At 31.5% G+C, this 27,513-nt stretch overlaps 1 protein-coding gene across 1 annotated transcript; it reads right to left on the bottom strand.

Annotated features, from left to right (window-relative positions):
• Positions 1–1,722: 1,722 nt before the first annotated feature.
• On the bottom strand, positions 1,723–26,383 carry LOC132743734 (uncharacterized; the record flags this gene model as incomplete). The annotated part of the gene is given in 3 exon segments (XM_060732296.1): positions 1,723–1,842; positions 14,042–16,437; positions 25,705–26,383. Coding segments are annotated over 2 exon segments (2,481 nt in total), but the record flags the coding sequence as incomplete, so codon positions are not given.
• Positions 26,384–27,513: the final 1,130 nt, after the last annotated feature.

The following is a 27,513-nucleotide window of genomic DNA, read 5'->3' as shown; positions in this document are numbered from 1 at the left end:
AATTTGTTTAATGGTTCAGTTTTCTGTATTAAGTAATGAATAAATAAATAAAAAGCTTAAAAACAAAATTATTTTTAGTTAAAAATATGTTGAGCATTAAAATGTAGGACACTTTTTACATTAAAATTGGGTATATTTCAGGTTAAAAACACACAATAGTGGCAAGTCTTTTTTAACTACATAAAATACATTAAATAATATATTCGAATTCATTTGGGGACATTCAAAATTTAAGACAAATCATGTAAAAACAGAACTGGGTGACCTAAGAACCCCCTGTATACGCAAAAAAATTATTTCTTTTGGTTACGAATATCATTTTCCTATGATCGTTATGTTATGAATGAAAGACCTAGAAAAACATGGCATCATAACTGGCTACTATTTCGGGCATTTTTTTTCAAAGGGGCTATTTAGTTGGGAGAATAAAAGGGGTTTGACAACAAAGTTTTTTTTTGTTACAATATACTAAAAATTTAAGGGGATAAATATAACAAAATGGAATAAGTTATATATAGTAAATTATGCCAAAACGTAAATTTAAAAAAACTATATTTTAAAAAATCATAAAAGCCTTTTGTATTAAAAAAAAATTTAAAACTGTTGGCAAAAAATTCTGTTCACAATACCCTTTAATGGTGTAAAAATTTAGATATCATGATACACTGTTGAATATAGTTTTGCCCTTTTTTTTTGAATGTTTTTTTAAAAGATTTTGTCCTTTTTATTAGGTTCCTCTTTACAATGACTTAAGGATTAAATACAACCTTCGTATATTATCAGATCCAAATGAACTAATTTTTTATAATTTCATGTTTTTTTTGTCAAAATGTAAAAGTATTAGAGAATTTGTATATTTTGGGTATTTTGCTACAAAAAAAAAAGAATACATTTTCTACTTAGCTAAAAATTTTAAAATTTCTTACAAACATAAAAATATTTTTAAATAATTTGGTATAATTTCTGTTTTCTTTACAACATATAAGTCATGTTATTTCCCACAGAATGTTATATATTATATGTATTGTGTTATATGTGTAGGGGTGGGGGCCCCGATTATACAATCATTTTGAATTTGAATATTTGCTGATGAAACCCAAAGTTCCAAAAAAGCTGCTTTGTACAATGTATTATGGTACAAGTTGACGTTATACAAGTGTCAAAATGTTTTATTATAATTATACGTATATGCGCTTAATTAGACGTATTGTAACAGACGGTGTGTTTTGGTTACATACACCAGGTACTTGCCAACACACTTCTTGAAGAGATTATAACAGAATTTATCATAGAGTGTTGTGTGTTATGTTGTACAACCTAAGCTAGAGAACATTGTATATAAATATAGAAAGATACCTGATGAAATACGCAACGGTTTCTTGCAGTATAAAAATGTATGATATAAAACACTTCATGAATGCATTGTGTGCTTACGCCAAAGCCAAGAGAAATGAAAAAGTAAGGAAATATTGTTTTGTGAAGATTTAAAGGAAACCATTTGCAATTAAAACTAAATGTCATTTATGGCATAATTAAAGTTCGACCAATAGCTTTGTTAATATGTGGGTTACTAAGGTGTGTGCACCAATAACATTTTAACAGGGTATATTTCTAAGTTTAACATATTTTTGCCACCTCAGTTTGTCATTTTAAGAGCAAGTAATTGACAGCTAACCTATTAATAAGTACCCCTGCATATCCATTTAAAAAGTCAAAATTTACCTGTGCGGCTGTCTCCTCTGGTCTTATTTCTGTGCTGAGTAGAGTAAGATCGAACTTTTTGTTTGACTGTTGATCTCCTGGAATACGCCTGTGACCCAATTGTTCATAGAGAGTTTCCATCTATAAAAAATGATAGATGTTATTGCAATATAACTACTGTCAATAAATAGAAATAGAAAATTTTGGTCAAGCGTTATACACCTTCTGTAGAAATGAATACATGAAACATTGAATGTTTTAGTATATCATTATCGGTATTATTCACCATCTCGTGATCAAAATTGAACCCAAAATTACCCTATTTTTTATTACATCATAAGCATGTATGTATAAAAATTAAGTGGTATACTGAACGACAGGAGTTTCTTTCATTCAAAAGCGTACTATTTTTAGTCTTGAAGTATAAATATGAAAATTATTCCGGATTCATATTTTATGGGTCACCTAATGATATAATAGCATTATTATTAAAATCAAACCCCATTTATGTTGCTTTAATATTTTTAAACATCCAGATTACACGAAACATAAATATAATGTAACTAACTGATAATGAGTGTTGAACGTTGAAATAATCAATCTTTCAATTCAATTCAATTCAATTCGTTTATTTGTATATATGGCCTCCGGCCCAAACACAATTTATACAACATCACATATATAATACATACATTGCATGTGGTTATGATCAGACTGTACAATATGATATTTAAAAAACTTATTAATTATGTGTGTACATATACACTATTCAGACATACTGATAAATTCTTCTCTCTCTTTAAAAGAATAATAAATGTACATTGATACATTTCGTATTATATCTACATTTTCACTTGACATTAAATCATAAAATTTTTGTATATTTGGATAACGAAAATAATAATCTGGCAAATATTTTGAACGAAGATTAGCATATAAAGGACATACAATCATAAAATGAAATTCGTTTTCAATAGTAGTTTCACAGTAAATGCAAACACGATATTCTTTGTCAATGTTAAAATGCCTTCCTTTTTCAATCATAAGGTTATGTGATGAACAACGGAAATTTGCTAGACATTTTCTAAATTTATCAAAATCTATAACTTTAATATATTTTTCAGCCCAAAACACTGCTTAAAATTTATATAATGACACAATTTACTTGTTTCAGCACATCTAGCAGACCAACATTGCATTGCCTGATCTTTTAATTTCTGAACATATTGAATTAAAAACATTTTGGGGTTTACAACATTTTGAGACTTCCCACACATAGCCAAAACCATTTTCATATAAATTTTGTCTTACATCACTAGCCAATTGTGGTATCCTAAATTATCAAAATATACAAGCATTCATAGCAGAGTCTAGTATATCTATGTCTAGGTAGATTTAATAATCTTATCCAAAATTTAATGCACCGTTTAGATGCATACACGCTCTGGGGAATCTCCTGTATCCAAGAAAGGGTATTCAAGCTGATTTTTTAATTTAAAAATTTTTTTAATGAATATTGCAGGTTCTTACGTTTGGTTTTTTGGCCCCCTTTTTCCGCCCCATTAAATTACGAGGGGCCTTTAAGTAAAAAATTAAAAAATTTTTTATATGGAAAATGACATGCTAAAAAAATTTAAAATATCAAAGTCCTTTTGGCTTGTTAGAAAGATTCGGCATTTTATTAAAAAGAAATTTTTTTGGAAAAATATTACCAAAAATATGAAACCCCATTAAACAATTTTAATTGAACGTTATCGTCTTTTTCTTTCTAGTATTGACCCCCAGTTTAAACAAATATTTTATTTTTTGAATTTACAGTTATTACTTTGTGTACAAAAACTGGTTTAATATATTTAATTGCTTTTGTAGCCCAACAACTGTATCTGACATTAAAGCAATATCATCAGCAAATAGCAATATAAAAAATTTCAACAATATCAGGAAATAACTGAATTCCTCTTTATATTTTCATTTTGTAAACAGTGACTGTAATCATTTATGAAATTTGCAAAATAATACCGGACTTAAACTACATCCCTGACGGAGTCCAACTGGAAAAGAAAATAGATTCAGTTACCCCCTCATTTGATCTAACACATGCTTTAACTGACGAATAAATTTGATGTACTGCCTCAAATAAGTGACCTTTTATTCCATTTATTTTTAAAAAATCTCAAACAATAAACCTCTATCTACTGAGTCAAAAGCTTTTTGGAAATCTACAAAAGCTACATATACTGATTTTCCTTTCATATTTAAATATTTATTAACAATAGAATATAAAACAAAGCATTATCAACTGTAGTGTATCCAGCTCTAAATCCAGCTTGAGCTTCTGAGAGCTTACTGTAAGCCTCAAACATAGAATGTTAATCTTTTAGTAATTATTGATATATAAACCTTACTAAACACCTCTAATAATGCTATGCCCCCTATATTATTTGGGTTATTCAAAACTTCCTTTTTTGTTTGCAAAGGTATAATGACTGATTTTGCCCAACAATCAGGGAATTCACCACGTGAATATAATCTTTGAAAAAGGTTACGAATATAAAAGGTAATAAAACATTAACGCCGTAAACTAGTTTTGGGGTATAATCTTGCCACTATGAGATTTATTAATGTCCAAAGATTTTATACCTTGTAAAATTTCCTCGTCTGTGATATTAGAATTAAAAATAAGTTCTTCAATTTCATCAAAGTTACACTTACATTACAATTATCATCCCTTATGTCATTTATATCATATTCATTCTCATTATTTGAAAATAATGAACTAAAATGTTCAAACCAAACGTCAAGTGAAATATTACATAATGGTTTCGGTTTGTTTAAAAACCTTTTTAACTTCAGACCAAAACTTTTTGGAATTATTTACAGAACTCTCTCTACTTTATGCAGATATATTTTCTATTAAACAACTGACGTTTCCGTCTACACATATTTTTTATAATTACATTTACTCTGTATATATTCAAGTTAAGTTATGATCCGATCTTTTGCATCTCAACCTTTTCAACATTTTCTAGTGGTTTGTTTTGCCTTTTTACAGTCTTTATCAACCAATTCATAATGTTAGCCTTTTTTCTTTTTACCCTTTCAAACTGTACACTACTACTACAAATAACTGATTCAAATTCTTGCATAACTAAATTTAATATCAACATCATGATCCCTTAACATTGTATCTAGAGCAGAAAAACCCCTTTAAAATATATTTTTGATAAAAAATTTAGATAAGCTTGCATTATTTTTAGTAGATAAAAAAACTTCATTTCTAACTTTAAATTTTTTTAAAATTACTGAAAAGCTTCACATCATGTTTGGGAAATGACGTTTTTCTGTATTAGTTGTATTTCAAAACTTTTTTAGCTAAAAAAATATTTTTTAAAACCAATAAAATAATCTGGTACTGCATCTTTTTGATTTAAATGTGAAGCCTCATTCAGTACATTTCCCAACCGCCTTTTAAAATAAAACCCAAAAAATATTTGAAAAAATTTAAAATTTCACCCCAAATTATTTTTTTTATATTCGAGGACTCTTTTTAAACCCCATTCTTATCAAATTTTTTAAAAATTTTTTTAGTCAGATACATTCGTATCGTTGAAAAATAAAAAGACCCCCTGTTCTCGCATTTTAAAGCCCCCTTAAACTTAGCTTAATCAAATATTTTTTTATTAAAAAATGTTCAAGTTGCTGAAAATCCTGTCAATAATGTCGTTTAGAAGGGGGAACATCTGGGGGGGGTATTTAAATGAACCATTAGTTATCTCTCTCTAACTCAAAAAATGATTTATCGATAAATTAACCAAAATTAAATTCATTCTACCGTTTAAATATTTAGAAAAAGTGTTTTTAACAAAAATGTTTTACCCCCTTGGTTTCCGCAGATATGAATTTTTAGGGGATGAAAAAACGAAAATCTAAAATTTTTTCACAAAATTTGGGTCAAGATCCAGTCTCTTTTAATAAAATAAATCATTATTTTCAAAAAAACAATAAAATATAATTGCAATTTCTTTTAAAACCCCTTTTAATTCCCCTACAAAATTTTTTAATCCCGTAAACAGTTGGGGTTTGGCCCTTTCCCTTTTTCACACCTGTCAAACAACCCCGCTTTCTTCACCCGTCGTTACAAAATCCTATTGATGCGTCTTCCTGATTTTTTTTCCCGAATCTACTGCACGCTTTAAAACCCGATGTGCATCAAAATCCGTCCTTGCTTTTACCCGGGTTTATAAGTATAAGTTTACCCTTTTAAAAGTATAAAAAGCCCCTCTGCTTCTTCTTCATTGCTTTCGTTTTAAAAAAAGGACAATATTTGTATCGAATGCCTTTTTCTGTTGTTCCCTAAAATTTAAAAATTTAAATTTTTTTTTCACAAATTTTCAATTTGGGGGTACGGGGAAATTTTTGCTCCCTTCTTTAAAATACCCCTTTTTTACTTATAAAGAATTTCATTAAAAGAAACTGGTTTCCGTAAATAAACCTTATAAAAATAACCCCACTCCCGTGAATTTTTTTCAGATCGAATTTGCCGACCAAATATTCTTAAGGATGATTTCAATCTCTCCGATTCCATAAAATTAAGTTGTAATTCTAAATTAGTAAGCGTTCCTCTTTTTGATCATCAGCTATAGATAATGAAGCAACATCATTAGCAATTACCTCTTGACCATATTCTAAACTCTCAACTTTTGACTTAATGGAAACAATTTCTTCTCTCAAACATCCTATCTCATTCTTAACACAATCAACCTGATTCTTTACATATTTAACTTCTTCTTTTGTTTTCCTCTATTGCATTAAGGATTAACCGAGTATTTTCATCAGGACGATGACCCGACTTTGTTCCAGGTCCAGGTCCAGGATTCGTTTCAATATCTGATGACAATATAAGCAGACGTTTCGGATAATATTTGAAATAACCATATGGGATACATGATGAAACATCTCCGTGCATAGATCCTTGCGTAATAGTGAATGACAAAATTGCATATATCTGCGTTTGGCGAAGAAAAATTGTTAACTATGCATGTTTTCGACGTCACAACTCCATAGAGAACTAGTACGCAAATCAAAGCGTATAAGCTACATGCAAAGGTTCTTAGGTGGATGTCTGTCCCTTTAGTGAACTTATTATATTTGCTATATTTAGGTTTTTTCTTGTGAGGTTTACAAATTAATGCAAAAGTTCCAATTCTTGCTCTGTATGTAGTTGTATCAACTCCCATTGTTTTACATATATGTATATGTTTTTCTTATTATAAGCTTATCCTATAAGCGTCTGTAATATATTTTGTTTTGTTTATGACCACTTTACGCTTCCGTAGATTTTATAAGCTATAATGTCCAGCAGGCACAGGTGACCACTGCTATTACATCATAATCCATTGACCAACAATAGAATATATACAATGTCAAGAATTAAATCAAGCGTTACGAAGACAGGTATTTACATGTATCTATCGAGAAAATTTTAAACAACTCACAGTTTTTAACATCCAAATAACTCAAATTCTGTCCAACTTACAACATGTTTTAAAGCAAATAATTATAGTTCCTTTTATACTCATTCACCACATATAAATTTTGATCCAAAAAGTGTAGTAATTCCAACAATATTAACACATTTTAACAGAGCACTAAACCTACGTCTTGACCATTACCACATACATCACATCTTTAAACACCCAATATTTCGTTATTGTATATCGACATTAATGTTGGAATACACAACAATATTTCAGATTATGTATGTTATATAGAATAAGATATCGCAGTGTTGAACAGGTCGAAACACGGTGTACAAATATCCTTAGAACTTTATGGTCATCCTTTTAAAAAATACTATAATATGCTTAGAATGAAATATTTTTAACTGACAATTCATTTTTTCTCTAATTGATCAGCAATTTGTCAAATACAACTGTTAATTTATTTTATATAATGACCAGAGAGAAACTTGAACTTTTTTCTAGATTACTAATGTTTATAGAATTAGCTAATTGAGAAAAAGAATGTTAAGAAAAAATCCGTTACTACGACAACAAGATGCTAACGGGCATTTTGCTACCAGCATCTTGAAAACATCAAAACAATGTAAGTTTAACGGAAGATTCGCGTCATCGATTACTGATCTATTGATAACGTGTTGCCTTTCATTACTGGAGTCTGATAAAACTTGAAAGCGTTAATTTCTTTAATTAAGACATTTTATGCATCTTCTAACGAAATACTTCACTTTTTAAACTTGTCAGTAGAAAACCATCTGCTATATCCAAATATATTTATAAAACATTTTTGAAAGGAAGAGGCAGGTTTAAATCGTATAGTTATAAGTTCCAAACATATTATACTCACCAAGGCCATATATTTATCGAAATCATTGCATTGAGGGCTTTGCTATCATTATTGCATTGTATAAATACATCTGCAAATAAATATATCTGCAAAGATTGTTAACATTAACCCCGCAAAATATCCTGAATGTCATTGTTAATCTTTCAATCTCGGCAAAACTAATAATAAATGTTGTAAACAATTTTAAAATAATTACTGACTGAATAGCGAACAGTGCAGTGCACTAGTCACGTTGGTATAATATGTTGCCTACAGTAGGTTATAGGTTAAAACCAATTTCAAAAACGATAGCATATCTGGAAAAAAGTGATCCCTTGGAAGCATTTAAATCAGCAGAATTACATGAAAATTGTAAATCCGGTTTGATTGAGTTTGTATACGAGGGATAATGAAAAAGTGCATCATCCCCCACGTCCCCTAGCACCGGCTTGAGCGGCAATCAATTTTTAACACTCAAAAGTGCTGGAATCAATGATCTCGAAGGACTAGAAAAATACAATAACACTGAAATGAAGTACGGAAAAGACCATTTTCCTTGGATTTCGCTAAGCAGACTTACTCATTGAAAAAAATTAATAAATTAATTTGGCATCGTAGTGTCTTTGTATCAAAAACTTCATAAATCTGTGAAGTTCGTTAAGACGTTTTATGTGAATTTGTCAGATTTGATTACATCAAGCAATTTAAACAATTTTAATTCATAAAACTCGTATTTTGAACTAAGCACTTTGCACCTTATTAGTTTCTTTTCCAAATTGATCATAGTAAGAAAGATAGTGCATTATATACATAAAATTCTACAAAACAAGATCGTGTCAGTTTATATGACTTTAAATAGGAATGAATTCATCAGTTGCTTTCTTTGTGAAGATAGAAGAAATCATTAGTGATATGTGAGGTGGTAATGGTACATTACACGAAGTGGAGACTTAAATCAGCTTCTATTATTGTGTCTTTTCTAACAAGAACGTTGGCGAAAAGCATCTAATTGTCGGAAAAACATCTTAAATATTGAACAATAGACATGAATTACGTCTAAGAGACCAGTCACTGATTGCTTGTTTCAGAGCATCGTTAAATGTTAAGTATATTGATCACCCAACGTTTGTTACAACATCCCTATCAGAAGAAGTGGCACAAATAGATCATGTTACAGGAGTGAAATAAATATCACAGGGGGATGATTGGTAATTCGGAATGACAGCGATCTATATAATCGTGGGCTATTCTTATTAGAGAGTGTTTGTTTATGTTGTAGTTAGTTTGGCATCTTGCTCGCTCTTCAAACTTTTTAAGTTTCCCCTTTATTTAAATTGTGTGGTGTAAGCGGTGCCCAACTGCATGTTTTGCGTTGTTTGGTGTTGTTGACGGCGTAAATCCGTGCATATGTATAAACGTTACTCTTTATTCTATATATTTAGTTTTCTTTATTTATTCTTTTTTTTTATTTAGGTTTCACTTTGTCTCATTTTATAACACCATTTTAATGTAGATATCCTAGTCTCTAGAAAGTATTGTAGACCAACACCGTATGTTAATTAAAACTTTAAGAACTTACGTACAATGCACTCGAAATCTTCTACCCCAATATTGCAAAATGAGTTACTTGTTATTCTAGATAAAGAACGCCCAATATAACTACAATGTTTCTTTAGAAGATAAGGGAACTAGGAACCAAGGGTGATGTTTATATCAGGTAATAATTTTTATTTCCATAATTTTATTTGTTTGGTTTTAAATAAATTAATTGCTTGGTTCGCCTAATAGCAATAATACATTTAACATTTAAAATTAATTATATTGATAATTTAATTTCATAAATAATTTAATTCATTGATATAGTCATTTAAGTCGTTCAAGCGAAATTAAGTATTAAAATTTTAAAAGCCAAACATGCCAGGAGCAACGATCGATCTCGGCAGTGAAAGATAAAATTTCCAAATACTTATAATTTTACGAATGATTTTGAAGTCAGAAGTACCGTTTTAAAACATTTACCCTCTTCTTTAAATGCATAATTAAATTTTATAACTTTTTAATGAGTTATCTGTAAAGAATGATCAAAATAATAAAATAATCGAGAGAATATTTTCAAGCTTCTGCCAATAATGTATGATTTGAGTTGGCAAACATATTAAAGGAATTAGAAGTGATTGATTATGTATATGCAAAATGTAAATATTAAGTTTACAGTAACAGTAATTAACCAAACTTAATTGCAAAAATAGTTCTGGATTTTATTTACTGTTACTTTCCACAATGACAATTACTATTTTAAACATTGTTATTATAGTGTTATTATAGTTCTCTGATACACTATATAAATATAAACCTACTAATCATAAGTGTTAATCTTATAAAAAAGGAACACCCTACATTTATTGAATGTATTTGTCAGGAATTAGCTTTTGACTGGACCATTTCTGTATAAATGATAAACAATCGTATCAGCCTAGTTAGTGCTTAGTAAGTGTAAACAAGTATACCGGCTAAATTACTTTGTGGTATGTCTTTATATAGATATCTTAATCCGATTCATTGCCCTTTGATGACGATAACAAATTAACTTAATTCAAAAGTTCAAGAAAATTGTGCCCCTTGTTGCTGAGGTGTTGCCTTTAATGGTTGAGTCATAAGAGCCGCCGTTTACCCCTGTGTGATCGTAAAAGGAAAATGGATTCGATTAATTTGAGTATATGAATTTCTTAGCTCCAGCAAGTGAGGTGGTTTTGACCCCCGGTGTTGCTTTGAAGTTTTTAACACCCGATGTTAGCAGCTAAAATCACCGTTCGTGTTTCGGCGACATATCACATTTACTGTGTTGGTGCGCCGTTAAACGAATAAAAACATTAATAAAATTGTAATCGTTTACATGAGAAAAATCACTTGAACTGGACAAAGTAATGAGAAGAACATTGTTCACGTCTAACCAATAAAAATGTAGAAAGTGAAGCTGAAAGGATTGTCCAACACAACACAAAAGACAATGTTGAATCCCAGGTACGATTGAATACTTCAAATGAACTCTTTTAGAGACGGCATCTTCATTATACATTGGTAGAAATCAATTCTGAAATTAACTAAGCTAAGCAAACTAACTTTTATTTTCTAGTATATTGAAAGTTCGTTTTAGTATTTCCTATTTATTATTAACATGTCAAAGAATCGATATCCATCGGATCATTTTAAGAATGTAACATCTGGACATAGCCGTACAATTTGGGTTATTAAACTCGGATATATGCATTATACTAGAATAAAAAAAATCTGATGTTTTATTTAAGGACTTCTGAAACATTGGTCTCTCGAATTGTTTTTATTTGACTGCATGAAAAGAGGCGAATTATAAAAATATGTTACAAAGAGCTACAACCTTGCAATGTTTAATATCAATGTTTTGACGGGTTGTTAACACTGAAATGAATTATATTCTACCGTTTATTTGGCGTTGTATTTATTGTAACAGAAAATTGTGAAGATGTGCGTTTATACGTCATACGTGCCTTGCTTTTTGCTGAGATTCGTTTTATTAGTGAATTATGAAAGGAATGTCTAGATTAGAATCCGTTACTACGACAACAAGATGCAAACAGGTATTTTGCTACTAGCATCATGAAAAGATGAAAACAATGTAACTCAAAGGTAAGCCATCATCAAAGATTATTTATCTATTGTTGCCATATGTAAGCACCTGAAAGTTTCAATACAGGAGTGTTCTTTGTTAATTAATCTTATCTATTATTAGATCATCTCTGTTTCTAAAACAATGAAATGATTAGCAATTTTTGTTTTTTAGAAAAAATTCCACAACCCCAATTTATATTAATCTGAAATTCGCTAATAATATTGTATTATGGTGACCACAAGAGCAACAAATGTAAAAGCATTAAAACATGTACATACATTATAAATAATATAGTTTCAATGAGATTATCAGTCTAATCACACTGTTTAAACTGAGTGAACTATTAACGTTGGTTTCGATTGATTCATTTAAAAGACTGCAAAATACAAAATATGAAACGTCATTAAGTGTCCTTTTAGTAATGCAAGACGAGTTTTTGATGCAAAAACTATACAAGATAAAAGATAAAATTGAAGAATGTGTATAGGATCTACACTGAAGTTATTGAACGATTTGAATAAAATTAAATTGTGCAAGCATCTAGTGAATACATTTCATAATATCCATCCAATATAAAATAGAGTGAAATAAGAATTCCTAAAGAAGGCCCAACACGACACAATTGAAAATGTTGCAGGCTCGGTACTGTCAAGTGCAAACTACCGTCCACGCCCCCTAGCACCGGCTTAAGCAGAATTCAACATTTAACATGAACTGATAAAATTTAGAATTTTGAAACATCCGCAGATGTGTTCATATGGCGGTTATCATGGAACCTTCAATGTGACACGTTAGTGCCATTCCATGAAAAGCGGCATATGGTCCCCAAGTAAAAACAATGCATAGTTGACGCGCAAATATTATGACCTAACATTAAGTGTTTACACTATATGTTTATATCACACATATTATATTATGACACAGCATAAGCACGGCCCAGTCATATCGTTGTTTTTTTCTTGCATATCAGACAGGATTGTCTTGCAAGAAAAACTGTCTTATAAGACAAGTCGCGTGCTCTAAATGACGTCATTCCCGTGCACCTTTATGAATGAATTGCGTTCTTAGGATGATGGCGTTTTGCTATTATGAAAAGAAAAAGGTGATACATGAAAATATTAGTTGTCGTAATTCCTTTCTGAGATATGATTAAGTTTATGCAAAATGCAAGAAAAAGAATCAAACACCAGCTATCGTCACAGACAGTAAAATCTATTTATATGAAACTCGGCAGAGCCACGTTACCGCGGTAAACAGTTACCCTCCAGCAGCCGGTATAAGATTCTTATAAACTTATATAGCGGCATGGGTATCTTACAATCAATAATTCGAAAATAAAAAGCATTTTTAAAAACAATTATAAAGTATTTCAATGTATAAGGTTTTTACCCTTATTAAAGGTAGCAAAATGAGCTCAGGATATCAAGAGTCATTGGTCAGCTGCCAAATGTTAGCATTTCTACCTTTTCAATGAACAAGTCTCGAAAACTATCAAACTGAATTTTCAAGCTTCAATTGTTATCTTTATAACTGTGTTATTTGATAAGAACTATAAAACTTGCTCTGCGTAGCTATCTGTGTGAATGAATGAAAAACAGGCTTACGTATAGTGCAATAGTGCAAATAGATACAACAACTTGTAAAAGAGAGAAAAAAGAAAGATCATGTAAATAAAAATATTGAATATGTCGATTCAACCAATTTACTTAAATGAAAGAAAGTTAGAAAAACGAAAGACAAATCATGACAGAAAGAATAGTATACACTATAAATAGTTTCATTAACTTGTACATAGATGGATAATCAATACTTAGATAATGTCATCTTTCTTGGAATTTCGACAATGAAAATATTGAAGTGCGTTAACGAATATAGAACATTCAATTCACGAACAAATAATTATATCGTCAAATGTCAAGGAAGCATTACAAGGTCTCAATTCATTCACAGAAGTTATATTTAGTAATGTTAATAATCAAGCAGTATGATTAAAGCCATCATAACTACTATTGGATGCACTTTTAACATTATGTTGCTTTTTGTTAATACACAGCTTAACAACTTGCATTGTTATTTTGGAGCAATAATACGTTTACTGTGTACATATCTACCGTTGAGTTGGTGTATACTTGTTATGGGTGTGGCACACATAAATGGTTCTTTATCACGTTAGGAATTACAACGATATTTGTTATGCCTTGATAGAGACACTGTGCAACCTATCTTCTGCAAATGTATTTTGCACCTTTATTTAATTGATTTAGAAGATGAATTGGAGGGGAAGGGAAGAGATGTTAAGTATTTGAAGTCTTATTATTTTTCCTTCAAAATGTTATACATAAAACATACCTGATAAATAAAGTCCTTAGTGATAATTTCTGGATTAGGAAGAACATTTCTGTCCGCCGACACTGCCATTTGTATCTGGTCCCCATAGGTAAAAAAGGATATTGCAAGCGCCATCTTTTGAACTGGAGGGAACCAGTAAAATATTGTTTTGATCTGCTTTGCGGAGATACGCAGATCTACTTCCGGTCCAGGTAAAGATGATACAACACAAGTGCACTTTTCATACAAATACATCCACAGTTTAGACCACATAGACTCTGCCAACATATGATAAGATAATTTAAATATTCTTCTTCCTATAGAGAATATAGAAGCTTCTCTCACCTCATTCATTCTATCTTTCATTTGCCATAATCTCGGGACAACGCCTTCGGTGTTCGTTGGAAGAGTAACGTTTATCAACATGACGTCATTACCTATACCGGAAACATGCTTATTAGCACCGTAGTAAACTGGAATGCTTGACTGCATATCATAAGGATTTTCAACCCCGTTTAGAATTAAATAGTTCCTAATGCTGCCAGCAGCTACCGACATGAACACTTCGTTGAGCGTGCTTCTTGTCACCTGCTTTATTTTCAGAGCAGACGACAAGCTAAATGGTTCTGACCACGTTATAACTTTCTTTCCTGAGAGATGAATATGTTCACCATGTAAGAGATTAAAATCGTTTCTTTTAGATAGAAATTTACCTACAAATTTAAATGGCCCGTCTATTATAGACTTAATGTAATCACAGCAAGTTTCCCTTCCAAAATTAGGAGGAACTGTTGTTACAGAATCTACATCAGCTAAAGATTTATAAAGTATTTTCACCATAGAAACACCATCCGTGAGGCATGGGTGCATCCGGAATAACACTACAGTATCTCGGACATCTCCAAAGTCAGTTAGGACCTGTATTTCCCAAAGAGGTCGGTCGGGTACAAATGGTCTAGACGCTAAATCCGATATATAATCCTGAAGGTCCTCGAGAGACTCTATTCCTTTTGGCATTGCAAACACGTGATTGTGAATAAAAAAGTTCCGGTCTTCTTGCCAAACATAATCTGAGCATGTGTGAACTACCTTTTGTGAAAATTTAGGATACAGTCGGCATCCATCTTCACCTTTAGCTAACACTATTCTGTTGTTAATGATATTAATCACTTGAGGGACTGATAATCCATATTCAATGATGATTAAACTCTGGACTACAAGCGGGGTGTTCAATTCAGTTCTTATCCAGAATTTCTCTGTCACTGAGAGACGCTGTCCGCAGACACAACATTCGTGACTTTGAACGCTACAACACGTGCAGCAACATTTAAACGTGGTTTTTAGGAATATACAAACCGGAAACATCACAAGTAAGAAAGCTGCTAACGGACAAAATACTATGAACGCAACAAACATGTATGCAATTAAACCTAACACTTTTATCCAAGTACTTCGTATCACAGGTGTGCTAAGCCTGAAGTAAGGCGAACTCGGGAAAGTATATTTAAGACCGTGTTTACGGTATCCTTCACCTTCAAATGTTTTATACCAGCTTTTTTCTTCGGAGTCCGAAAGATCAATAGACACACTGTCTGAATTACTTTTCTTTGCTTTCAGTTTGTGTTTTGGTTTTGGCGGTAAAATTGCAGACGTATCGTTTGGTGATATGTCAGGGGAAACAGAGTTGAGGTTAACACTATTTTTTCTTACATTTTGCCCGTTAACTGGTGGACTGGAATGTCGTTTGCTTGGAACGGGTGTTGGAAAGACGGTTTTATTATCAATTACATTGTTTGTATGCGATAATTTAAGACTGGTGGGCCTGTTACCCAGACTTCCGCTTCGTTGAGGTGGTTTTTGTGCTTCGGACTTCTTAATCGCATTTTGTACAGCACGAAGCGTCTCTTTGTCAAGTTCCTTTTGCCTCTTTTTACTCCGTTTGCTCTTTTTCTTTCTATTTAGCTCGCCGACATCAATTGAGGCACAACGGCGGATGGGAATTTTGCCCGGTTTTGCATCATTCGAGGACGAATTTTTGTTTTTGATAGATTTGTCTTCTGATTTCGTTGGTGTCGTGTTTTTAGTTTTATTTTGTTTCTCTGGCGCATGATTGCTTGCATGTTTTTGACGTGCATCATCACGGTTTGGCTGTTGCTGGATTCTTTCTTTATTTGAATCGTTAGCGTTTCTATGTCGGTAATTTGCTTGGTTCACAGTTAGCGAGGACGTGGTTGAACCAGTATTTCCGCTCCTCGGTGCAGTTTTCTGAGTCTGTGTTTTGGAGCTTGCGTCGCTTTTTACAGCAGAAATTTTGATATGCGGAACGACCTGTTTCTTGCCATTATCGTTACTTTTACTCCCTGGGTGCCGTCTGCTTTCCATTAGATTTATCTCTTATTGTTCATTCTTTGTATATCCTGTAACAGAGAAAATATAAGATAAAAATATAATGGAAAATATTACGTACATATTAGCAATTTAATATATCTCTTGAGATAGCATTATATTTAATATGAGACGGAACAGTATATTGGTAAAATCATTGCCTTTTGTCATATTTTATGGAACAAGTTATTGAATTATGACTGTTTAGCTATATAATCTCTTGGAAGTTACCAGTTGCTGCTTGATTACAGTCTTACCGTTTACCTTATACATATATATACAGGTATACACGCCGATATAAAATACCAAATGACAGTGACCATTGTGGAGAAGACAAATGAAAAGGTGACTGAGCGTTCACCAAACAATGTAGCTTAGCATTTCATATTATAACACTAGCTGCATGTATATGTTAATTTATATAAAACAAATTACACACTAAATCAGAGGTTTTTGCTTTATTCTTCTGAATTCCTAGGGGAAAAGTACAAAACAATACGCTTAAATGATTGGTATAAATTAGAACTGGTTAATAAATGTCAGTCCGATGAAGTCTATGTTGAATATTGACATTTATGTTAATGGCAACCGTATTTTCTAGATAATTATCCCTTCCATAAACATGATTTATTAATGAGCATCCAATCTTAATCATACAGAAAGCTCTTAGGCCTGATGTTGAAGGCATATAATTTAATATATAGGTGTTACACGTCAAATAAAATAGCATCAGCAAACCTTAAAGTAAAATATTAGCGTGAGAATTATAAAATATTTAATTTGTGCTGCGTTTAACGAAAATATTCGTAAAAATGTGTACGTTTGTTAACAATTGTTGCACACTCATCATTATTATCATTATAGATATGTTATAATTTGTGTAACTATTTCCTTTACATTTCTTTTTTAAAAACCAAGCGAATGCTTGTCAACAACAACAACAACAAAACATTAATTTTTTTAAGTTCGGGTGCAACGTACATGTAATCACGATATCAATGTTTCAATTAAGATTTTAGAAATATAATGCATCTAATTGCCCGCTTATAAAAAAGAAGCGCCACATGACGTCAACGATGTTTGTCAAAAAAGAGATAAAGATAAAGATGATATTTGAGCCGCGTCACGACAAAACCAACGTAATGCGTTTGCGACCAGCATGGATCCAGACCAGCCTGCGCATCCGCGCAGTCTGATCAGGATCCATGCTGTTCGCTTATAAACCCTATAACAAGTAGAGAAACGGATGCGCAGGCTGGTCTGGATTCATGCTGGTCGCAAACGCATTACGTTGGTTTTGTCGTCACGCGGCTCATTTAATTATGACATTATGTGCATTTACATAGTAAATCATTAACAATCTTTATCATATACAATCTACCGGCACCATCTTGGAGGTCAAATATTTTCCCAAGAAAAAAAAAACAGGCATCTGTCAGTTTATATTTCATTGTAGTTTGTTGTTGCCTGTTTTGCACGATTTTCACATGTTTAACGTTTGTTTTTGGCAATATTTTATACACGTTTGGAGGAATATTGTAATTATTTTAGGCAGTGGTTGGTCTTTTTACTATTATTTCGATAGTGTATATATTATTGTGCTATTTTTTTACTCAAAATTCTAACCATTAAATAGATAATTGAAAAAAAAACATATGATTAACAACATGTATTTTGATACATGTTTTTATCGTTTGCTCATTTGGTATCTTATACTATATTCATTAGCACCACGTTCGTGTTATGTCATGGAACATTTATTCAATGTATAGTCGCATACTAGTACTTCCATTCACATATATATGTGACCTTTTGCTTTTATATGATATGTACGCATTGAATTGTTTTGGTTTAAGATTAAGCAAGTGTCACTTTTCAAACACATTAACTTCATTTACAATATTTAGAAGGGCTTTGATGCAACGGGCTATTTACATAGTCTAAATTCATATACAAAACTATATAAACATTCTTTACTTTAGCATCATATTTAACAACCTTCGAACTCTCAAAACACGTGTGTAATCAATCAATTTTGTTCAACAGGTTGATAAACAGACATCTTATGTTCGTAACAGGTTTATCCAGGAAAATCTCATAGTTAAGGAAAGAAATGATGTTATTTAGGTTTGTTGTTGTTGTTGTTGCTGCTGCTGCCTCTGCTGCAGATATTGTTGTTGTTGTTGTTATTTATTCAACGGTATATGGTATATCATACAAATGCTTTTGAATTAAACTTTGATAATATACTGTTCATATAGAAACAATAAAATTTATTGCGGCAGCCATCTTGGATTTCAAAATGGCGGAAAATTTCCTATGTTTTATACACTGTATTATAATTAAAGTAAACACGCACAAGAACGTATTTTACTAGGCATGTTTTCTTTTATTAGAAGTGCAGTAATACTAATTAAGACTTCCAAAGGAAGAATTTGAAAAACATCCATTAAAACTACAAACTTAATAGTGCAATAAAGGTCACAATTTATACCCTAATACAACGTAAATGAGAGTCATATTCGCGTTCACTTTTGTCATTTAGATGTTTTTATACTTCTAAGAATACAATGCATGTTTTTTAAATTATTGCGATGTTTCTTAGAACTATCGTCCTGAGGGGGGACCTGCTCAAATATCTGTCCGTCTGTCTATCTGTCCGAGCGTCCTCCTGTGTCAGTTAGGGATATTTGCGATCACAATTTGGCTTTAAGATTAATGCCGTATACCCCCGACCTATAGGATGAATCATTGATTATGGGAGGCAAAAGGCTGCTTTTGGAGTAAGGAACTAACATGAAGATAACAGACATCTTCAGAAATCTCCCAGTAAGAGCTTGTCCCTGTCAGTCCGTTTTTAATCCCGTCCATATCTATCATTTTTGGATAGATTTTGAAATAATTGCATTAATGTGTGGCACATTGATACAATGTCATAAGAAAGACTCAGGTGTGAAGCTCAACTCCTCAAGTAAGACTTGAAAGTGCTTGAATAAAGATGTGCATTTTAGTATTCTGTCATTTAGAGATGAATTTTGAAATAGTAAAAAATTCTGGAAACAAAGTGATCCCTCGGAAGCATCAATCACAACAAAATAACATAAGAATTGCAGACTCGGTTTGATTGAGTCTGTACATGAGTGATAATGAATAAGTGCAACATCACTCACGCCCCCTAACGGGTTTGGAAATGATATACTTTATATTATTACTTAATCTTCAAACAGGGATACCATGAAAATTGTTTGTTTATTGCTTATGTCAATGTCAATTGCGCAAGAACATGTACTTGGACGTGTAATGCTTGAGAGCCAATTCAACAGTCCAAAGATCAGGGTCATGTCTATCAAGAAAGGCAATTTTGTAAAAGTTCATAAGTGGGGAACCCGGTCAACAATTTTTCATGCACGACCTGATATTTAAAAAAAGTCTTAGTATTTCCAAAAGTAATATAGGAATCGCCATCCAGGCTAGCATTAGAAAAATATTTTTTTTAATGAAATAGACTACTTTCCTGAATAATAGAGTTAAAGTTTCTTCTTGTAAGAGAAATATTCCATATGGTGTTTATCCCATAGAAGCCTCTACATACTAGTGCCGAGCTTCGTGCATGAGGATAGTATTTCATTTGCTTACATGTAACCCGACAAGAACATGGTGGTTGAGGCCCCTGTGTTAGGACTTTTTTCGTCTATTTTGTTATCATGTCATATTAAATTATCTGTTTTGATTGGCCTAGAGCAGGCGGAGTTCGGGTAAAATTATTTAAATCTTGTTAATTGTATAGGCCGCCGTCCTGGAACGACAATAACTTTGCGCAAATGTGTAATTTGAAAAAGGTCGTGTCATGCACGAGCAGCAAGCAGGGTTATGTCTACAGTTAAACTTCTATATCATGATATAAACGTAACAAGATGTTTGTGTCCGATCTATAACTTTCTCATTAATTGATGCCTTTTGAAATAATTCATAAATAATAAAAAAATGCATAAATATATGGCACATTGGGACAATGAGTCACATGTAAAACCCAGCTGATGATGTAAATCAAAGACCAAAATCATACTTTCCCTTCGAACAAAATATTTCCTTAAAGTCTCTAAAAAGTCTGGTTAACGATTTTGTCATTCATGGATGAATTAAAAATCATTTTTGGATAAATATGGCGCCTCTTTATAAGACGACATGTAGTAGACAAAAGTTCCAAGGTCACAATTGCATTTCAAAAGTCATGATATGAGAGTGCATTTGTGGCCATGTCCAGTCCATATATGTGTTATTCAGCGGGAGCTAAGAATAAATACGTGGTACTTTGAAACAATTTGTCTTGAGTGAGAAAAGAATTATCGCATAAAGTAAGATTTCAGACATTAAAGGTCATATTTCATTTCATATAAATATTTTGAAGGTCATGTCCGGTCATGAATTCTGTCATTCAATGGATGGATATTGGCGTAACTAGGCATAAATTTGTGGCAAATTAGGACTACTTGTAATGCTTAAACACTAGGTTGATAGCTAGATAGGTCAATTTAGAACATTGATGGTTGTGTCTATATCTTTGTCATTTATTCATGGATGCTTTTTAAAATAATAAGAAATACTGATGATATAAATAAAAGCTTCTTAATGTTTCTAATGTTTGTAAAACTTGTAAGACTACAGTGACCATGCCTTCAATGTAAAAAATGGAAATTAAAGAAGATTAACACAGAAAAGTGACATTTAATAAACGCAGCCCCAACACAACCCAGCAACAAAGGTAATGGATCCTTAACTGAGCCGAGCTTCGGAGACCTTTCAAGTGGCATGCCCTTGTTTATCTTTGTTTTACATAATTGTCAGGGTAGTCCAAAAATAGTTGGTACAAATTTTAGTGACTCAAATAACACTAAGAAATACCAAAGTAATTTTATGAGGTGAAAATTGAAAAAAATATGAGATAAAATGATATCAAAAATATGTTATATCATAATGAAATAAGATACTCATCAATTTCTTGAAAGATAACCAAGAACAGAATAAGTATGAAGATTTGAATATATCTTAGTCACTTGAATGATTTTAAAACATGAGATTGAATAAGGTGCAGCATCCTTGGCAAAGTGACATAATTATAATGTAGACGTTGATATAAACTAAGACAATGAATAAATACCAATGAATTAAGACAAAACGGAAAAACTCGTATTATCAGTTAAGTAAATAAAATTTAAAGACATAGGCTTCGACGGCATATATTTTACATAATTTAGTAGCAAAATAAAACAAAATGCTCTATCAAGTCATTCTGTGTTAATAAAAAAGTGTAAACAGCAGTGAATCGTCAATATATTAATTGCAGAATTGGTATCAATTAACTGTCTAATCTTTTATGCATGTACTATCATCAAATACCCGCGGTAGACCTATAATGTTTTACTCTATATTATTCATTAACCGTAAGACAGTGCAAGCTCGTAGACTGTTAATGGTTTATGTTTGCGAGACTTTTTCAAGGTGAAAGATAATAAAGATTAAAATGACTCTATTACCATTTATTTGAGTTTATTTCAATTAATAAATAGATGATCTGTTTTTAACCATGTCTAGGCATGTTGAAAGTTTGATTGATAAATACGACCCTATATAAAGTAGCTATATCAATACAACAATAAAAAGTATCGTATAAACACATCTGCGGATGTTTCTAAATTTCAAATCTCACAATTTCCCCCTTTGATATATGAATTTTGCGTAGGCCGGTGTTAGGGTGCTTGGACGGTATTTTGCAATTTCCAGTAACGTCCATGTACAGGCTCAATCAAATCGAGCCTAAATCGTTTTCAATTTTGCCGTTTTGATCGCTGTTTTGGGATTCTGTTGTTGTTGTTGTTTTTTCTATTTGAAATCGGGTCGTACAAAAGATATTGTTGCAAAGACATGCGGGCTCAAAGACATAGTCGCTGACCTGTGAAGATGACAGGCAATTTTTAAATATTTACATACTGACCTTGACTCCTTGCATTCAAATTATAAAATGATCTAGTGTACATAAAGGTTTACACAAATGCTATTCTATCAAAATACAGATTACTTAAACATGTAATGGTAAATTAAAATGTGCAGGTTTTATGTAAGACATTTTGGATCTCAGATACCTGATATAGATTAATTGTCCAAAAAGAATGACCTGTGATAGTTTGAAGTAATGATGTAAATTAAAGTGTGCAGTATATCTACACAGTGTGTACATTTCGACATGACATGTTGCTCATATCGATACTCATTCCTACAGAAGGATCCATTTGTTTAAAAGCACTTTACTTATATTTATTAAAAAGGTGTCCATTTTAAAATCAAAGATGGCCGGCATAGCAGACAATGTGTAAAGCATGTATAATTATCAGCCAATTTTTCTTTAAAGTAATTGAAACTTTATTCCATGTAGATTAACGGAAATACGATACGATATGTACCAGAAAAAAATAATTGTTTAAGTAGATTGTGAAGGACAATGGTGGCCATTTTGATTTGACCTTTTGAAGGTCAAGGACTTCAAGTACAGCCGTGGTAGAGCAAAAAATGGATTCAGCGTACCCGAATTATGTAAAAACGATTGACTACCTACTTGTACTAAAAAATGCCGTAAGACTCTTAACGGAGGGTCTTTTCTGAAAATCAAACCCGTCTATATCACTTTATAAAGAGCATTTATCCAAAATGTCTTGCAAAGTAAATGGGTTTTTATTGATAAGGAAGTTTCTGGAACACTTATATACATTACTAATCATTTACATAGATAAACGTATACTTGTTGTAAATTGATTCTTGTATAAGTTAATGAGTTCTCTGTTATCGTTATATCAAATGATGTCCCTTGTTTTTAATGTAATATAATCATAATTTACTTCAGTATATAACACACTTCAATGTATAAAATGGTCGTATTGTTTGACGGTTTCTACGAATTTATTGTTATATGCGTTTTCAGTTTTTATACTTGTAACCTGCTATATTACCTGTAATTAAACTCATTCCAGAAATGTTTAATATGCGAACTTTTAATTAATACTTAAATAGACTCGTTTAATGTAAGATTATAATTATGGCATAACAAGTGCAAGATTTTATTCAGTATACTTTATACAAAGACTCGTTAAAGTACGTTTTACATGAAATGACAACTGTTAGTTTCTATAAATGTAATACATAGACTCGTTTAAAGTACGTTTTACATAAAATGACAACTGTTAGTTTCTATACATGTAATACATAGACTCGTTTAAAGTACGTTTTACATAAAATGATAACTGTTAGTTTCTACAAATGTAATACATAGACTCATTTAAAGTGCGGTTTACATGAAATGGCAACTGTTTGGTTCTATACATGTTATACATACACTCATTTAAAGTGCATTTTATATAGAGTAATAACTGTAAGATAATGTTATACTTTATAAATAGACTTGTTTAAAGTATGATTTATAGGAAATGACAAGTGTTAGTATATTTTATACATAGACTTATGTGAAGTACGCTTTATATGAAATAACAACTGTAAGATTCTATTAATTTTATACTTTATACATATACTTGTTTTATCTGTCATAAAATAACAAATGTTTAATTTTATAAATGTTATACTTCTACATGGGTTTGTTTTAATTACCTTTAATTTGAAGTAGATTCCACACAAATTGTTCTTTATACTATTGAATAAACTATTTTCCATTTAGCCATCGAAACAAGGCATTCTATTATAAATTGTGCTTCATATAATATCAGTGTTTTTTCTGATAACATTACAATATGTTCTTTCATCTGTTATTCAATTCCTAACAATGTATCAATTATTAATGTTTTATGTGTATACATTGCAGGGTAATTACTTTATCTTTCTATTGTGATAGTGAGTTTCCACCAGCACACCTGTATCTAACAGTATAAACATTACAAAAAGAAAAAGAAGAAAAAAAGAGAAAAACAAACGAAAAATAAAAAGCAAAACAAAATAAAATGAATAATTGCGGAAGGTCTCCCACTAAACTGATTTCAAGTAGCCGAAAACATTATGACTTGATATTCGGATATTCTTTTTTGATTTAACAACAACAACAACAACAAAATGCAAAAACATTTTAAAACAAAACAAAAGTTCTTTTAAGTGATAAAATTGTATAAATTCTATATTATATATAAAATTGTAGCAGTTAGTGAAACCGCACCCTGCTGAACCCGAAAGTTTTTAGCCCTTGCCACTAGTCTGACCAGGTTTCATTCTGTTACTTTTAAAACTAAGTTTTTCATTTATAAAAGTATATATACAATCCATAATATATATAAAATGACAGCAGTTCGTTAACTCTCACCCTGCTGAACCCGAAAGTTTCTAGCCCTTGCTTCAACTCCGACCAGGCCCTATACTGATCGAAGACTAACTTTGATTTTTTTTATTTATATCTCCAAACTTGATAATTGGCAGTTTTAAAAAAGTATATTTAATGAATTCAGCAATCTGTGAGTTATTTCAATAATTATACATATATACATAGCTAGATATCTGCTCAATGGGATGATTTATGAAGATATGATACTATACATAGAATATCTGGCAAGGAGTAGCAGCTAGCAATATGAGCACCAGAAACCTACCTGTAGAATCGTGTAAACCTAATATATTCTCACATCAGAAAATAATCAGGAGGTCGGAAATGATTATCATTTTAGATAGGTTTGTAGGAACGTTTTACCTGGTTGCAACGTTTTATAATTACTTGAGTTAATAACCTCCATCTGTATATATGAGGCGGCTATAATTAGGCTAGTATTGCGAGGTATTGAGGAGAGATTGTATATAAAAATGTATGCTTATAAATAGGATAGAATGCTTCTTATGTAATGCTTACAAAAGCGGTTTACATTTAGTTTGAGTCTGTTTTGTAGTTTAAAAAATAAATGGTAAAGTATTATTGAAGTTGTTTCATCTAAAAGAACGCAGGTGTGCTATGCAACCGTCGGGTTAATGAATAAACCAGGTATATTAATCTGGTTACAAAGCTATCATATTTTTATTACTTTGACCTTTTCAGATATTTTGTTGCAATTAAAGTTTGCTATTATGAAACGCACAGAAAATATGACATTTAAAGTCATTAGATAAAACAGAAAGTGTCTATTCCATTACCTTTACGCATGCAAACCTATAAACAAATCTATGTTTGAAGGTGACTTACAAATGTAACAGCTAAGTGTTTTCACATGCACGTTATATATTACAGCTTGTTTTTATCATTAGCACATGCTACTCGTACTTACCAGTGTTTATATTTTTGTAGTCATTTAGAAATCCTGTTTTATAATTTAACTCCGAACTTTAAACCTTTATATTTTTTATCTGAATGTCATACTTGTTCACTACCACACTCGACACACTCCGGCAAAATTAGCTTTTATTTAATTTGGAATTTAGCATTGTGTAGCGATTCCCTATGCCAATTTTCAGACACTTTCGTCTCATTACATCTAATATTTCATTGAATTGTAATAAATCTTTCCAAATTATTTATCCCAGATCGATAGCACGGCACGTCTCCTAATACAAGAAAAGTATAACCATCAAAGTGACAGATCCTGCAAATCGCTCCCGCTGTATGAACAGTTATATTTCCCAATCGTATAACAAATATTTATATAATATCTCCGGCGATGATGTTAGTTGTTTCTATTGTAGAGTCGATACGAAGTTTACAACAACCGGAAAAAAAACATCTGGCGGCGCTAGAACTCTGTATAGATCTATAGACAAAAACTTCTTACTAAACAACGCCTGTTATATAAATCATGTGTTCTCGTGCGGTAGTTTTGGTCCTGTAACGGTTCCTGGTAATCGATTTTTTTTATTCAAACATTCTTTGAAAATTCACTCTAATAGACTAAATACGATGGGAATTGAACGAGACGATATACAAATGGAGCTTGTCAATAATGCTGTTATAATTTTACGGACCATTAATATTAAACTTTCATTTCAGCCAAAGTCTGCGATTTGTATGATAATAGGTTAAGTTGTTACAGTGTTATACGTATTTAGATAAGTTCTGGTGTAAATATCCTGGTTTAAAACGAATGAAATGGAAATTAACGAAACGGGGAGGGGGGGGGGGTATTTTTTGTACAAAGTTAATTCATTAATAATTGTCTGACCGTATTGTGAAAAGATATAAATGATCCAGCTCTTTACAAGTAGAAAAATAAATTTTAATGAGCAAAATTGTTTCTTAAATAGTGTTTTGCATGTGACAGATTTTTGCCTAGTTTCAATACTTTCAAAAGAATTATAAGTTATTGTTTGGTATCTCCTATTTGAATATATTCTAGCGTTGTAATTCCAACTGTCTTACTTTTTAAAGAAGTTTTTTCCCTCACATTTTACAACATTAAAAGATTTATACCATTTTTTTATTTTCACACCGCAACACGGAAAGATGCAAAGGACACCAAACAAATGCTATAGTTTTCGGTTATTGATTGATATCCTTAGCGTACGACAATTATATACCTTATAGCTGTCAGCAATTCTGTTTCACGACAATTCTAAATCATTATATAATTGTTCTATGGGTTATACCAGTTCATATGCTATCTTAACAACTTGTATATTCAAAGTATGAATGAAATATTTACACACACACGTGTATAATATCCGCTGATAGAGAAATAAACACCTGTATTATGATAAGACATTATTATCCATGCAGCAATTTTATATGAGCCATATTGTATATGAACGTGCATAATAGCTGCAGAGAAATTTAAGCCCCAGGTGGCGTTATTTTAAGCTACTCACTCGCAAAATTTCAATGAACTTTATTCTACATTTTGTTCGTTAAGCCCAACTTGGTTTTTCTTGTCATGCACCAAATCCTATAAATTCGGCGGCAAAATGGAACGTATTCTTACAACGATGAAAAATGGAGACCAATATATTTTTGTTAATAATTTTAGTATATCAAACTAAACTTTTTTTCATCTCCTTGTATGAGTCTGTTTTAACCACTCTTCACTGTGGTAGATGCATGATAGTCATAAATTGTTACAATTATTTATACCAGACGTTAAAGTATG

Source organism: Ruditapes philippinarum, unplaced genomic scaffold (assembly GCF_026571515.1).
Source record: "Ruditapes philippinarum isolate M1 unplaced genomic scaffold, ASM2657151v2 ctg1136_1_1_1_1, whole genome shotgun sequence".
In the NCBI taxonomy this organism is placed as follows: Eukaryota; Metazoa; Mollusca; class Bivalvia; order Venerida; family Veneridae; genus Ruditapes; species Ruditapes philippinarum.
This window is presented reverse-complemented; position numbering and strand designations above follow the sequence as displayed.